The following is a 12,839-nucleotide window of genomic DNA, read 5'->3' as shown; positions in this document are numbered from 1 at the left end:
ATACAGGGGTAACCCCCCACCCCTGCTGTCATTATCTTGCAAGGGACTTTTAACTCTCCTGAGTGCACATTTTGCCCATGCTGAGGCATGTCTACCTTGGGAATAAGCAGTGAAATCCCCACTGTTGGCTACCACCATCAACACAGGAGGAGTCTGTAAGAAGTTAATACAAAAATACACTGTAACAAGTTTTTACATATTGTAACTGGCCAGGCATTACAACTAGCAGCCTAGCTCGCCATGGTACATAACAAGCTTGGTCCTGCACAGAGAAGTGGTCTTTTTCCTCATTTTTCTCAGTGTAAAATGATGAAATATTTTAGACTTGTTAGTGTTCTTATTGTTATGATTTTGTACAACACTTCTCTCATAAACCTCTGTTGTCTTATGCCGCCACTGCGTGTCACTATTAAGACAGAACAACAAAGAAAGATTTTTTGGAATGTTTAAAAAGTCATGGTGGATATGGACCTGGCACTATTCCCAAGGTGAAAGCCATCCTACCTCTCAGGACAGCCGTACCAACACCACAGTGCCACAGGCAGAGAGGAGCGGGACCGGTGGGGAGTGGGGAGTTCCTTGTAGGAACAATCCCGAGGCACTGCCTGGCACAGACCAGCCACCCAGACTTCAGCATAGCATGTGCTAATTTGGGCAAAATCAAGTCTAGTTCAGGGCTGAACTACCTCACACATACAAAATATCCAAGTGTGCTTGTTCCACGGCTGACAGATGTTATTTGTAACAGCTAGACTGGGATGCATCCTCTCAAGAAGAACTATTTTAGTCTTTAAAGGGGACATAAGAGCCAGAATAATCAAAAGGTGCAACTTCACCTCAGTGGAAGGCGACTGTCTCCCAAGTGCCCACCATGTTGCAGGGTGTAGCATATGTGCATGCTACAGCAGATTATAAAGTTATTCTTTTTTATTTCAAAGTCAAGCTTTGCACAAGGTGAATGGAAGAACAAAGGGCAAGGCTCATATGTATTGTGAAGCACACACAGTTCCTGACAGTGCAGCATCTCTCAAATCCAACATGTAAGAGGAAGAAATACTTACACCCAGTAGAACAGCATCAGCAGGAAGGGACAGATGATGACTGCCTGGAGGACCTGCCAGTCCCTGCAGAGGGCAGCCAGCCCGGGCATGAGGAACTGCCCCGCCATCTCGATGAAGCTCGCCACCATGGTGATCATGAACCGGTGCCCGGGAGGACAGAGCTCTATCCCTGAAACACAGAGTACACAGACAATCAGCCCCCAGCAGCAAAGACACCCCCAGAGTATCTCTAGGAAACTTTAAGGGAGTTCATGACCTTCAGGAACTTTGATCAAAGCTTTTTCTGAATCAAATAAATTTTGCTTCCTCCCATATTTGGGCTCTAGGAAAGCCCATTAACAGCTGTCTGTGGTGCAAACATTGCAACTTCCATACACCTGCTGTATCCTCATTGCCAGATTTCCTTCAGTCTCTGCCTAAGGCAGAGAAGCATTTTACCGAACAATAAGGTGTTTATTTTTAAAAGGGAATGCATAGTTAAACACAAACTAAAGATCTTGGGTCATGGCTTTTCACATTTCTCAGAGACACCATCTGCCTTTCCAAACAATTTGATGGGAGGTGGAAGAGCACAGATCTCAGCAGGATGCAGGCACCCAGGATGCCACCTGCCCACACTTTAATATGCTCTGACTCAGACAATTCCAAGCTGGATTTTGCTGAGTGTGCTGTTTCTGGGTTTGCTTCTCCCAATAGCTGATCTTGATCAACTTTCAAAGAGGCCAACCTCCCATCTGTCTTATCCTACCCTCCATCCTTCCTTTTGCTGTGAGGCAATTTACCATCACCACTGATATCTTTGATTGTCTCAGCTGTCTTGTGGCAAGCGAGTAGATAAAACACAGTTCACGAGATCAAATGTTTCTTTAAACCCTGAATTCTGGCTAACTTTATTCAGTCAGAAGATGAATTTATCAGAATCACAGCCAAATAACAAAATGTTTAAAAGTCACAGAAGAAATAGCAACCACAAAAATGGGACTGGATTGTGGAAATTTTTTTCTCCAGTAAGATTGTAATAGAAACCTCTATATCATATTTCCCATTTGCCCACATTCACTTGCGCAGACTAATAACTTAGCTCAATAAACCTGCCACAAATGTTGTGTAGCACTTATTGGAATGTTGATACAGAAAGAAGTCTGTAAATATTAGTGATATGTTGCCATCAGCATTGTTGCCTTTCTATGGGGTATTTCCTATGGTGGTTTTAAATTAGAATTTAATGTTTATTAAAATTTTAACTGAAAAGGTATAAGAAAATAGGAAGAGATGACAGTTGCTCCTTCATTCACTCTCTAACCTGCAGTTTGCATTTATCACTGTAATACAAATTTAAACTAACAGACCAGGAATTAGCTTGTAGATCAAATGTAGGATTAAACACCACATATTTTGTTCCCTTTCTTTTCAGCCAATACAAAAACTACCAATGGATTTTTGCCAATACAAAAGGAAACAATATCTGTTGTCATGCAGCCCAAATTTTCATTAGCCTGACCACAAACATAGCAGCTTTGGAAATGAAAGGGAGAAAAAAAGCTCTCAAAGACTCTCACATACTATAAAAGGCTTTTACATTTTAATTTGGTAAAAAAGATTAAAACACAGAGCTCCTTATGACATTAATATGGTTTCATTCTTACTAATGAAGTATCCCAAGCCTAGGAAATTTTTGTTGTTCTATGGAAAGAGGTCACTTCCGTTTTATTTCTCTAATCTCCAAATATAAAGTGCTTCTGTTTGTTTTTGAAACCTTAAAGTAACTCACACTCCAATATTCCTTTATTAAGTACAAGGTCGAGTTTTGTTGCTATAGAAACAGGAAGTCTGCATTAGATATGCGTTAGCATTTCAATTGCATTGCTCAGGTTAGTATCAGGTAAAAAGAAAAATAAGCGAGATATCAACTTCTATATAAAGTCAGGAAGCAGTGACCAAACAATAAAAGTATATTTTATTAAGTCACTGGTGCACAGTAAAAAACTCTACATGCAGCAGTTATTCATTGTATAGAAAGGAAATAGCTTCAGAGATTGTTTAGCATTTATTTTCTTCTCTGGATTATCACATGCATATGATCAGTTTCTGCCCTTTCCTCTACGAAAGCTGGAGATGACAAGAAAATAATCTCTGCTCTATCTGGGTGAGTGTGACTCTCAAGCAACACCAGTAGCATATGAAATACCACATCTCTGTTGAAATGCTTTACATATTAGGACAGCCTACTGACTTTCCAACATATTTGGCTTCAGTTTTATATGATAAAAGATTCAGCACTGCCGTTTTCAGCAAGCATCTATCTGTCAACCCTTATCACCTCTGCAGCAAAGCCACCCTTCACAGCAGCCTTGCCCTAGCAGCAGGAAAGGCACCCAGCTGATGCTCACACTGGGGCCTCGATGTACCCAGGCATGAGGACTTCTGTGGCTGCAGCAATTTCCACCCAGCTCACATGACAAAAATACTGACTCAGATAAAATCACTACAAGACTGAGATCAGCTTTACCCACCCATGGCAAATCGAGCAAGCAAGCTCCAGATCCCCGAATCAATGGAAAAGTTTCCATCTCAATTAATTTGTGGAGCATGGAGCAAACCCCCATCATACACACTAACCACAGAAATTATCATCAATACCAAAAACTCCCAGATACATCCATTTGCTCTACTTGAAAAATTTTGTGTGGGCAAGGAGATATGCATATGAAGGATTTGGCTTTCTTGCTGAGCATTCCTACTCTATGCAGCTCGGTCAGAACAGCAGATCCACATCAGAGACCTGATTTCCCTAAGACCCAGATAAGTGATCATATGGGCGAATGCAAGCAAAGCCATCCTACAGGCAGTGAGATCAGGCATGCTCAGGCCACATGGGACAGACTCTCTCCCTGCCAATGGGCACTCAGCAACAGGGGGCAAACAAGCTGGACCCAGACAATCCCTAAGGTGAAACTGCTCCCAGCCTGAGGGCAGCTGTCTTGCCACAAGTGTGATCCAGACCTGGGTCCCACAGGCAAACCAGACGCAGGGCACTGAACACATGAGACTCGCTGCACAGCATTCTTGCACCTCTGGCTGGGAAATGTGGAAACTGGCTCCTGGGGCCAGAGGTGCTATGCCCACGAGCACTCAGGTTTGCTAGGGTGTGAGTGAGTGAGCTACTGAAGAAGCTCTGCAGCACCCTGGGGGCTCAGCCCCACTGCCTTGTGCAGGAGGTCACTGACCTGGGCACCGGCAGAGAGAAGCATGGTCAAACCGCAGGTCAGACAACAGCTTAACCTATGCAAATGCAACAGATATTGGTGACAAGAGGTACAAGTCTTTACACTACAAAGGGCAAAATGTCTTTGCTAACAGCTTCTCTCCCTGGCACTGGGATGGACAAACTGGGCTGGTATCCTTTACAACAGTTTTTCAGGCAACCTCTTCTGCAAAGAAAATGGGAAAGTGAGATAAAATCACCATAAGTATGCCACAGCCTGACAATCTGAAATGATTTCCTCTTCCCTTTCCAACTGGTTTTTCTCTCCCATCCTCTCCACCTGCAGCTGTGGAAGGAGCAGTCTATGAACATACAGACAGAACACTGGGAAGAACTGCAGTATTACTGGGTTAACATCAGCTCTGTAGCCACAGAGTATGGCCCTGCATAGCCCACCTCCTCCACCAGGCAAGCTGTCACTCCCATGGAGGTACTAAGAGCCACATCCTGTCCTTTCTCACTCGATCTCACACTTGCACACTGGTAACAATCTGTTTCAGATTTCAGAAACCCTCTCGTTTTTCTTAGAAGGCTGACATTTATTCTCAGAATGTTTGCACAAGGATGAAAGGCAAATACTTTTATTAAAAAAAAATAGAGAAGTTAAGTCATTTGCAAATAGATATCAGGAGGGAAAAAAGGCAACACTGCACTGCTTGAACAACTCTCCGCCATTCACTCACCCATCTCCAGACCCAAAACACAAAGCAATTCTTGTTCTGCAGCCCAAAAAGCTGCTACCTTGTGGTTTCAGATGGAGCTGTAGCTCCATCTGAAACCACAAGGTAGCAGCTTTTTGTGCCTTTCCAGGGTTCTCTTCCTGCCCAGTTTCCATCTGGTGGCTTCCAGTTTCCACCAAAACTGTAATTATATAGGAGTATCCCTTGGAGAAAATGGTCAAGTCAAAGCATCTGCTGGCCAACAGCATTCACACTGAAAAAATCCCCAAGGAGACAGTCTGATTCTAGATTCACATTATACTAAAAAAAAAAAACCAAACCAAAAAAACAAACAAAATTCCCCAGCTTCTGTCAGTTTCCCTCATATTACTGCATACCCAATACTCCCAATTCCTTCCATCTTAGCACCCTTCTGAGATGTTCTTCTGCTTCAAAAGGAAGGAAAAAAAAAGAGACACAAGTAAAAAACACTCATAATTTGAGAAGAATTCTCTGGCAACATAGCTTTAGGTGTAAATGTGGGACACTAGAAATTCCCAGTGGCAGTAATAGCCTACAGCACCAAAACTGTGTTTGCCTCAGCCCCAGCATTTGCTCTGCTCAGCCAAAAGTCAAGTTCAGGATGTGACTTTGAGAAAGAATTTTGCATTTGGACTCTGCTTTTCATCAGACCACAAAAGGAAAGAAAAAACCTTGAATAGTATTTAGTTTCCCAAGCTGTTCAGCACCTCCAGCACGTCCCACCACCTCCGTGCTCCCTGAGGTCATCCTTTTGGCACGATGAGCTCTGCCACCTCTGTCACAGTGATCTTGAAGACTGCTGGGAGGTGACCCTGTCCTTGCTGCTGCTGTGTTTCCTAATTCCCACCAAGCTCTCTCAAACTTCTGGAACCTTATCTTCCTCCAACACTCTCTGTGGGATTTGCCCTCTGCTGTAAACAAATTGTCTCACTGGATACTCCTAGAATAACATGGCCTCCATACTAGCTTTTGGCTAGCTGACCAGATAAAATTGCAGCAAAAACTATCAATAACTCCAAGACAAGTTTGCAGCTGGCTGCTAGGGGAACAGGAAAATAAAATCCAGCATATCTGCTTATATACACAAATTTCCCTTTGGTTGCTAGACACAAATTTCTAAGAGCTGCAAGCTCTACCCATGGGCTACGTACATTTCTCATCTCTCAGCATACTTCTGATTCAGCCCTGGCTGAAATGGCCCAGGCTAAGCCAACACTCACTCCTGGAGCACATTATCTTGATTGCCTTTGCTGTCACCAGAAGGAAAGAAGCATCACGTGTAAATACAGTTTATTAGGGAACAGCAAATGAAGTAACTTGTAGAAGTAAAGGTTATCACACACACTGCAGTGCACAGACAACCACCAATTGATGTAAGCACAGGACAGAGACAGAGTGAAAGGGAAGGAAAAATCTAATTTCCTCTCTGGAGAAATCCAATCCACTGCCAAGAAAAGAGAACAGCAACAGACTGAGCCTCCAATGGCTGAGTAATAGTATTATTTTCCCCTAACAGTACATCAGGACAGAAGTTACTCTAAAATACACCTGTGAAGTGACACAGGTGGTCCTTCAGAGGTACTTTTCTACACATCATCAATTTGGTGAGAGTTCTTTTAAACACATGCTAGCCCACCATTTAATTAACACATTTAATATGTGTCAAATCAGTCGCCTAAGCACTGACATAAGCTGAGCTGATGGAGCCATCAGGCTGGCACCAGGGCAGGCAGCCAGCACGACACCTCACCAGATGTGCAGCAACACATTTAATTTCTGACCTCAATAGATTGCCTGGATCTACTGCATGGAGCTCTCTTGATAGGGAAATATCTAATAAGAACAGAATTATTTCTTATCAAAATTAATTCAGATGACCATCTGGTATACAAAGACCAGGATAGTGCCAAAACTGATGCCAGTCAACATACCCTTACCTCCATACTGTGGAGCCTCACAGAGAGGCATAGCAAGAAATAAGTAAATATAGCTACACCTCTCATGCAAAATCCAACTAAAACACAAGGTGCAATCATCTCACTCTTTACTTTCCACATGCCTGTCTTGCTCCTGTAAGGCACAGATGAGTAACACACCATCCCTATTTCAGGCCTGGTACTGCTCAACTGCATCAGGGTATTTTAGGAGGAGCAAGCACTCCTCTGAGTTGCAGACAGTCTGTAGCTACCCACAGGTGAGGGTTTGGACCACAAGCACAGAGCCAGGTTAGATTCGATGCAGGGTGTTTACTCAATCCTCACTAACGCGGCCGCAGGAGCTGTGGACTTCCCAGGCACAACGTATATGCAGAAAAGTAGGGCTGACCTTGGCTCCTCCAGGGACAGGAGACCCTGAGCAGAAGCTGCCTGACCAGTGTGTGGGATGCAGAGATGCCTGCAACCACGCCCTGGATGCAAGCTGTCGCCCAGGGAGTAATCGGTGGCAGAGAAAGAAGCATGTGTCATTCCTCCGTTCATCCCATGGCATCTGTATTTGCCGAGTTTTACATTGCATAAGACAAACAGCATCTTACAAAACAGATGGCTGACTGCATAAGAAACCTTTAATACACCATGCTGCCTGCCATATACAAAGCAATAAACCCAAAGAAACGTTAAATCACATTTGAGGTGCCGCAGTTGCCATCTATCCTACTTCCAGAGGAAAGCAGCAGCAGCATCTCTGCAGCTCCCAGCCAACACTGACTTTTGGTGACAGTTCCTGGATGTGAATAACAGCATTCTGAAACAACACAAGGAGAAAGCCCCTGGAAACCTAAACAGCAGTGACAAAGAGCATGAGAAATGGGTACATAGAGAACACGCTAATTTCAGTATAAAGATGGCTTAATTTAAATGCAATTAAAAAGTGATTTAAAAGCCTTACCATGACATATGTTTTTATGTATGTTAACTGCCATCTATAAAAATAAAAAATCTCTCCCACCTCCAGTCTAAAATTTTCTACCCTCTTAAGATACTCTCCAAACCCATATAAATATTTGATTATTTCTGCAAAAAACTGAGCTTGCACAGAAATATATGGGACTCTTTCTTGTTCCAAAAAGGCGTCTTTCCCTAAAGGAAATGCACAATTGGTCACAGCAATGCTTTGCAAACCTAACACCTCTGCTGTTCACAACAGCTGGTGCCTTTTCTCTAAGCAGGATCTAAATCATTATTGACATCTTTTTGACAGGAGTGCATATGAGAGGAGCTGAAACAAAAACTGATGTGAGATGTATCAGAGGAGCTCATTTACTTTGATGCTTTAGTTGAAAGGGATCTGTATCTGTATTTGTTAGTGAATTTTTAACAATATTGTAGCTACTTAAAATAAGAACAGAGAAGAAATTCAATAGCTGGAAATCTGCACTTCTCCTAATTTATCAACTGGCAAACAATATTCCAACAGCAGCTGTTTCAAAAGCTCAGTTTGCAACCTGCAGATGGATGATGGTCCTCAAAGAAGCAGGAACAAAGAAATAACAGCATAACACCTTGTTTCAAGTCTATTAAACGCTTCCCAGCTCACTGAGACAGCAAGGCAGCCCCTCTCTGCAAGCACTGATCCCACATGAGGTGCTCCTCTAAGGAGGATTTTTTCACCATTACTGTCGTGCTGTTGGATGAGTGAATAGATGCACTGAGCCCTGGATTTGAGCACACTGTCAGCAGAACTGCACATTGCTAACAAGAATTTGACAATGGGAGACTTCAGTTGGTTGCAGCCTAGCTTATCAAACAGGAAGGACCAGAATGGAAGAAAACTAAGTGGAAGATTAAGAAATGTACTTGGTACTTTTTAGGTCATAATAAAGCTTTGCCTACTCTGCACCCCCTCCCTCAGATCAAAATGAGACAGCTTGTCTGAAGCACCTCGCATCCAGAGGCACAACCCCTGGAAAGCATCTTGCTCCTTTCACTTGTGTCAACTTTATAACAAGCCCTGAAGGGGACTACATACAGAGTCTTAGCAAACATTGGGTGCTGTTTATTAAACTCTCATAAATACAATTGTAACCCCATACACATGTGCATATATATAAACTTACACACATATTTATGGATATGTGTATATATACACGCCGATATAACTGTAAAGGCAAAATCCCCTAGTTCCTTCTCCTCCCCTGATCCCCCTGTGATGTCAGAAGCAATCAGTGGAAACTAGGGTGATGCCCTGAATAACCCATCCCATCTCAGAGGAGCTGAGTTGCTCAGGTGGCATCCCCAGTCGGAGAGAGCCTGGAACACGGCAGCGCCGGCTGACAGCACGCAGCGAGGGCCAGCAGAAGTGCAGGCGATTTAATCAAAAGCAATTAGTGAGCCTCTTTGTGAAAGGCTGTCAACACACTTGGCCCCCAGGGCAGCCTCATTTTTAAAGATTTATGCCACGCACTCTGGATAGATATTTAATGAACACTGTGAAAGGGGAGCTGCAGGGATGCAGAGCCAATGAGATGCTGTATTTTGGATGCTTTAAGCAACACATGCATTTGCTGGAGAAGGAGGTGCCACTCGGACTAAGGGGTGACTTTTGCATTAATAATTCTCTGTCTCCAGGGTTCAGCATTAACCCAGACACAAGTCTGAGGAAGGCACAGACAGGCAGACAGAACTGGGACACCCACCCAACAGGAGAGAACCACTCCAAACACTGCACACAACCACTGTGCCTGAATAAGAACAGGCAGGACAGCCCCTGGTCAGATCGCCTCTAATTTTAAGCCCATGAGGATACAAAAAGAAAAATGAGGCTATGGTAATGCATAGATGGTGAGAAAACTTCTCCTGATACAATAGCAGATGGTGCACAGTTAGAAGCAGTACAGATACTGTTTTTCCTCTTCCATTTCCTAATGAGGTTTTATCTTCCAAGTAACATTCCTGTAAGGAAAGAAAAAATGTATTCTAGGGAAAAAGGGGGAAAGAACACTGAAGATTTCCTTTTGGTCAATTGATTTTAAAGTGAAAAAATATGACATCCAGCCTTGGGAGAAAACCTGCTTCCTGAAGCAATGAAAATTCTATTTTTAATTCAAAATCAAGTATTCAGTATCTGGTTACAGGCTTTTATTCCTTATATTAAATGTATGATCTCTGTGCTGTAGAGAACACTTTCCACCACTCTGTGCACACGGAGTGCTCTGTAGGTGGGGTCTGCTTGTGGCTGGTTTGTGGGCAGTTCTGCAGTGAAGAGTGTGATCTAATGGGCTCTGTGACAGTGCACAAAACTTGTCACGGAAAGAGCATTCCCTTTCCAGCCCTCTGCAAGCACATCTCTTCTAGCCAAGGGGAACTCAGCAGGTTAGTACCTGCAGGTGCACACACACAGAGGTGAGCACATCCCTCACTGTTCTGTTGTCATAAATGGCATAAAATGACCTCAGAATTGCCAAAGCTTAAATATTCCTTAATTTTCTTCCTTGCTATCTTTAAAAATACCAGACACAAGCTTTTGTGAAAGCTTTTTTCCTGTCAAGTACCAGAATTCTTTGATTTGGTAAAACCTCATTAGACAGTGAAGAACAATTAAAAGGGAATTGGCATTAAAATGCCTCCAGCATCTCCTCCAGCATCTCATATTTGCATGTAAACTGCTGTGCTAAGGATGTCTGTGCAATAGCAAACCAGACCACCCAGAAACATCCACTGGAATTCAAAGTTTATCCAGAATCAACCCCAAAAAATATGTGAGTTTGAGAGTTTCTCACAGCCAAGATGAATATATAGCTTCATCAGTTTCAAATAGTAATATACTGGGGTAAGAAATAAATGTTTTTGCTGAATGGATGGAAAGCCTCCTGTTGCTTTGCAATAACTTTGGAAAAGAGAAAGACAATGTTTCTTCACATCTTCCTTCCATAAAAGCTGGCAAGTAGGCTGGGAATAGATGGATCTTCCTGAGTAGAAGCCATCCTCCCCTGGATATGTTCGCTTTTCTGTGGTGAAAGACCTCTTTCAAAAAAACTCCTGCCACTTACAGAAGAGTTCAAATATGGCAACACTTGCTGAGTTGTTCCAAATAAAACTAGAATGAATGCTGAGCTAATTAATAGCCCAACATTAAAAGGAAACCAAGCTCCTTGGAAAGAATCCAGCTGCAATTCATGGAAGAGGATTTCACTTGTTTCAATTACAACAACAGCAGACTTTGTACACATCACAGCTACGGCTAAAATTGTGAAGATATATACCCATACCCAAACCTTGAGAAATGAATGACTCTTAACCTTCTCTAAGCAGCACCTAGCTAATTCTCTGTGTGATTTTCTGTTTCAAATGCAAGCTCTTTGGCTGTGCTGTTCCTGTGGTGGTACAAGGCCAAAGATAAGAGCTGTGCGTAGGGGTAATGCTGTCTAGGAGACCACCCAGCAGAGCATGGCATAGACTTCACCTTGCCTAAGGACTGTCAAGCTGTATTCTTAAGGTCAGAGGATCTTAGGGAGATTCTCTCTGCACTGAGTTGTGCTACTGACTTTGAAAATGAATGCACACTGCAAGCAGTTTCTCCATTATTTTTATTTGCTCATCAATATTTTGATTGCTTATAGTACATAAATGGCAACATGAATCTTACATGCTGTACATGTACATCTTCCTATGCAAGGGTTGCATCGTGTGTGGTGTTAGATCATCCCTGCTAAGGGAACATTTTCGGGTACTTAAAAAAAAACCTCCTATATTTACCATGCTTTTGTAGCAAGAGAAAACTGAAAGAAAGAAGATTATGGTCATGGGAGGGGAGAGAGATAACTAACAAAAGGAGTGCCCCTGGCTCACCATATCAGATTTTCTTCCCACATTCATCTTTGAATAAATCATTCCATTGCTTGACACAACAGAAATAATTCAGTTACTGTTTCTAAATTTTCCTTTGTATCTTCTTGCAGAGCCATCAAAGGAATAAAAAAGGACTGAACTGGAAAAGTACAGGAGATGAGATACAATTTTCAACTCAAACACCAGTTTGCTTCCTAACCGTATTCAACCACATAAAGGAACGTGGAGAATTCCACATAAGAATTTTCCACATGAGAATTCCTATCTATGAGAAAAATGCTGCCATGGGAGGGAAAAAGCCTTTGTGGATGATCCTGCCTTTCCTGGTGTGACAGTGGATCCTCAGCACCCCCATGTAGGGTTCAGACACCACCACCCCCCAGGGCAGGTCCCTGTACCTGCAGGCACACAGCAAACCTGAGCACGCTGTGGCTATGTGCTCCTCCTGGCAGAAACAACACAGGAATGTCTTAGGGGCTTGAATATTTCCCAGATCATGTAACCACACATTCAATAGAACAGGAAACACTCTCCAGGACTCCAGAGCAGCACCAGGCACATGGCTCAAGGGCAAAGCATCCTCAGGAAAGGAGGCCAGAGCCCTTTGCCAGACCATTCACACCACAGGCTTACAAACTACTTTCTCCAACACTTGTGGGAAGAAGGAGGAACTGATTTCAGGCTACAACTTATCTAACAAGTTGCACAGTCCAATTAGGAAAACCACCTTGTAGATTATATCCAGATTTTACCAAGCTAGCAGCTAAAGAACTATATCCAAAAGGTATTCTGAGTTACATGGGAAGTAAGCATAACTAAATCTTAAAGATCTGTTTTTGTTGAAACAAAGTCAAACATGTAATTTGAAAAAATAAACATATACAAATGTAAGTGAACATTAATTTCACAGAAGCAGAGAAGACAAAAACTGCTCTCCCATCTTGCTGAGTGATGTTTCTAATCAAAATTAGAATTTCTCCAGACCCTTAGAGAAAGCTGCTGCACAGGCTGTCCAGCACTGGACAGT

At 42.8% G+C, this 12,839-nt stretch overlaps 1 protein-coding gene across 2 annotated transcripts in view; it reads right to left on the bottom strand.

The window, feature by feature from the left end:
- Positions 1–12,839, bottom strand: part of SLC22A23 (solute carrier family 22 member 23) — a 108,458-nt gene that overhangs the window by 33,829 nt on the left and 61,790 nt on the right. For both annotated transcript variants that reach the window (XM_021544784.3, XM_021544785.3), the window contains exon 4: positions 1,062–1,230. In XM_021544784.3, coding sequence (XP_021400459.2) covers positions 1,062–1,230 — 169 coding nt within the window. The remainder of the gene's footprint in view (positions 1–1,061; positions 1,231–12,839) is intronic.

Source organism: Lonchura striata, chromosome 1 (genome assembly GCF_046129695.1).
Source record: "Lonchura striata isolate bLonStr1 chromosome 1, bLonStr1.mat, whole genome shotgun sequence".
NCBI classification, from domain to species: Eukaryota; Metazoa; Chordata; class Aves; order Passeriformes; family Estrildidae; genus Lonchura; species Lonchura striata.
This window is presented reverse-complemented; position numbering and strand designations above follow the sequence as displayed.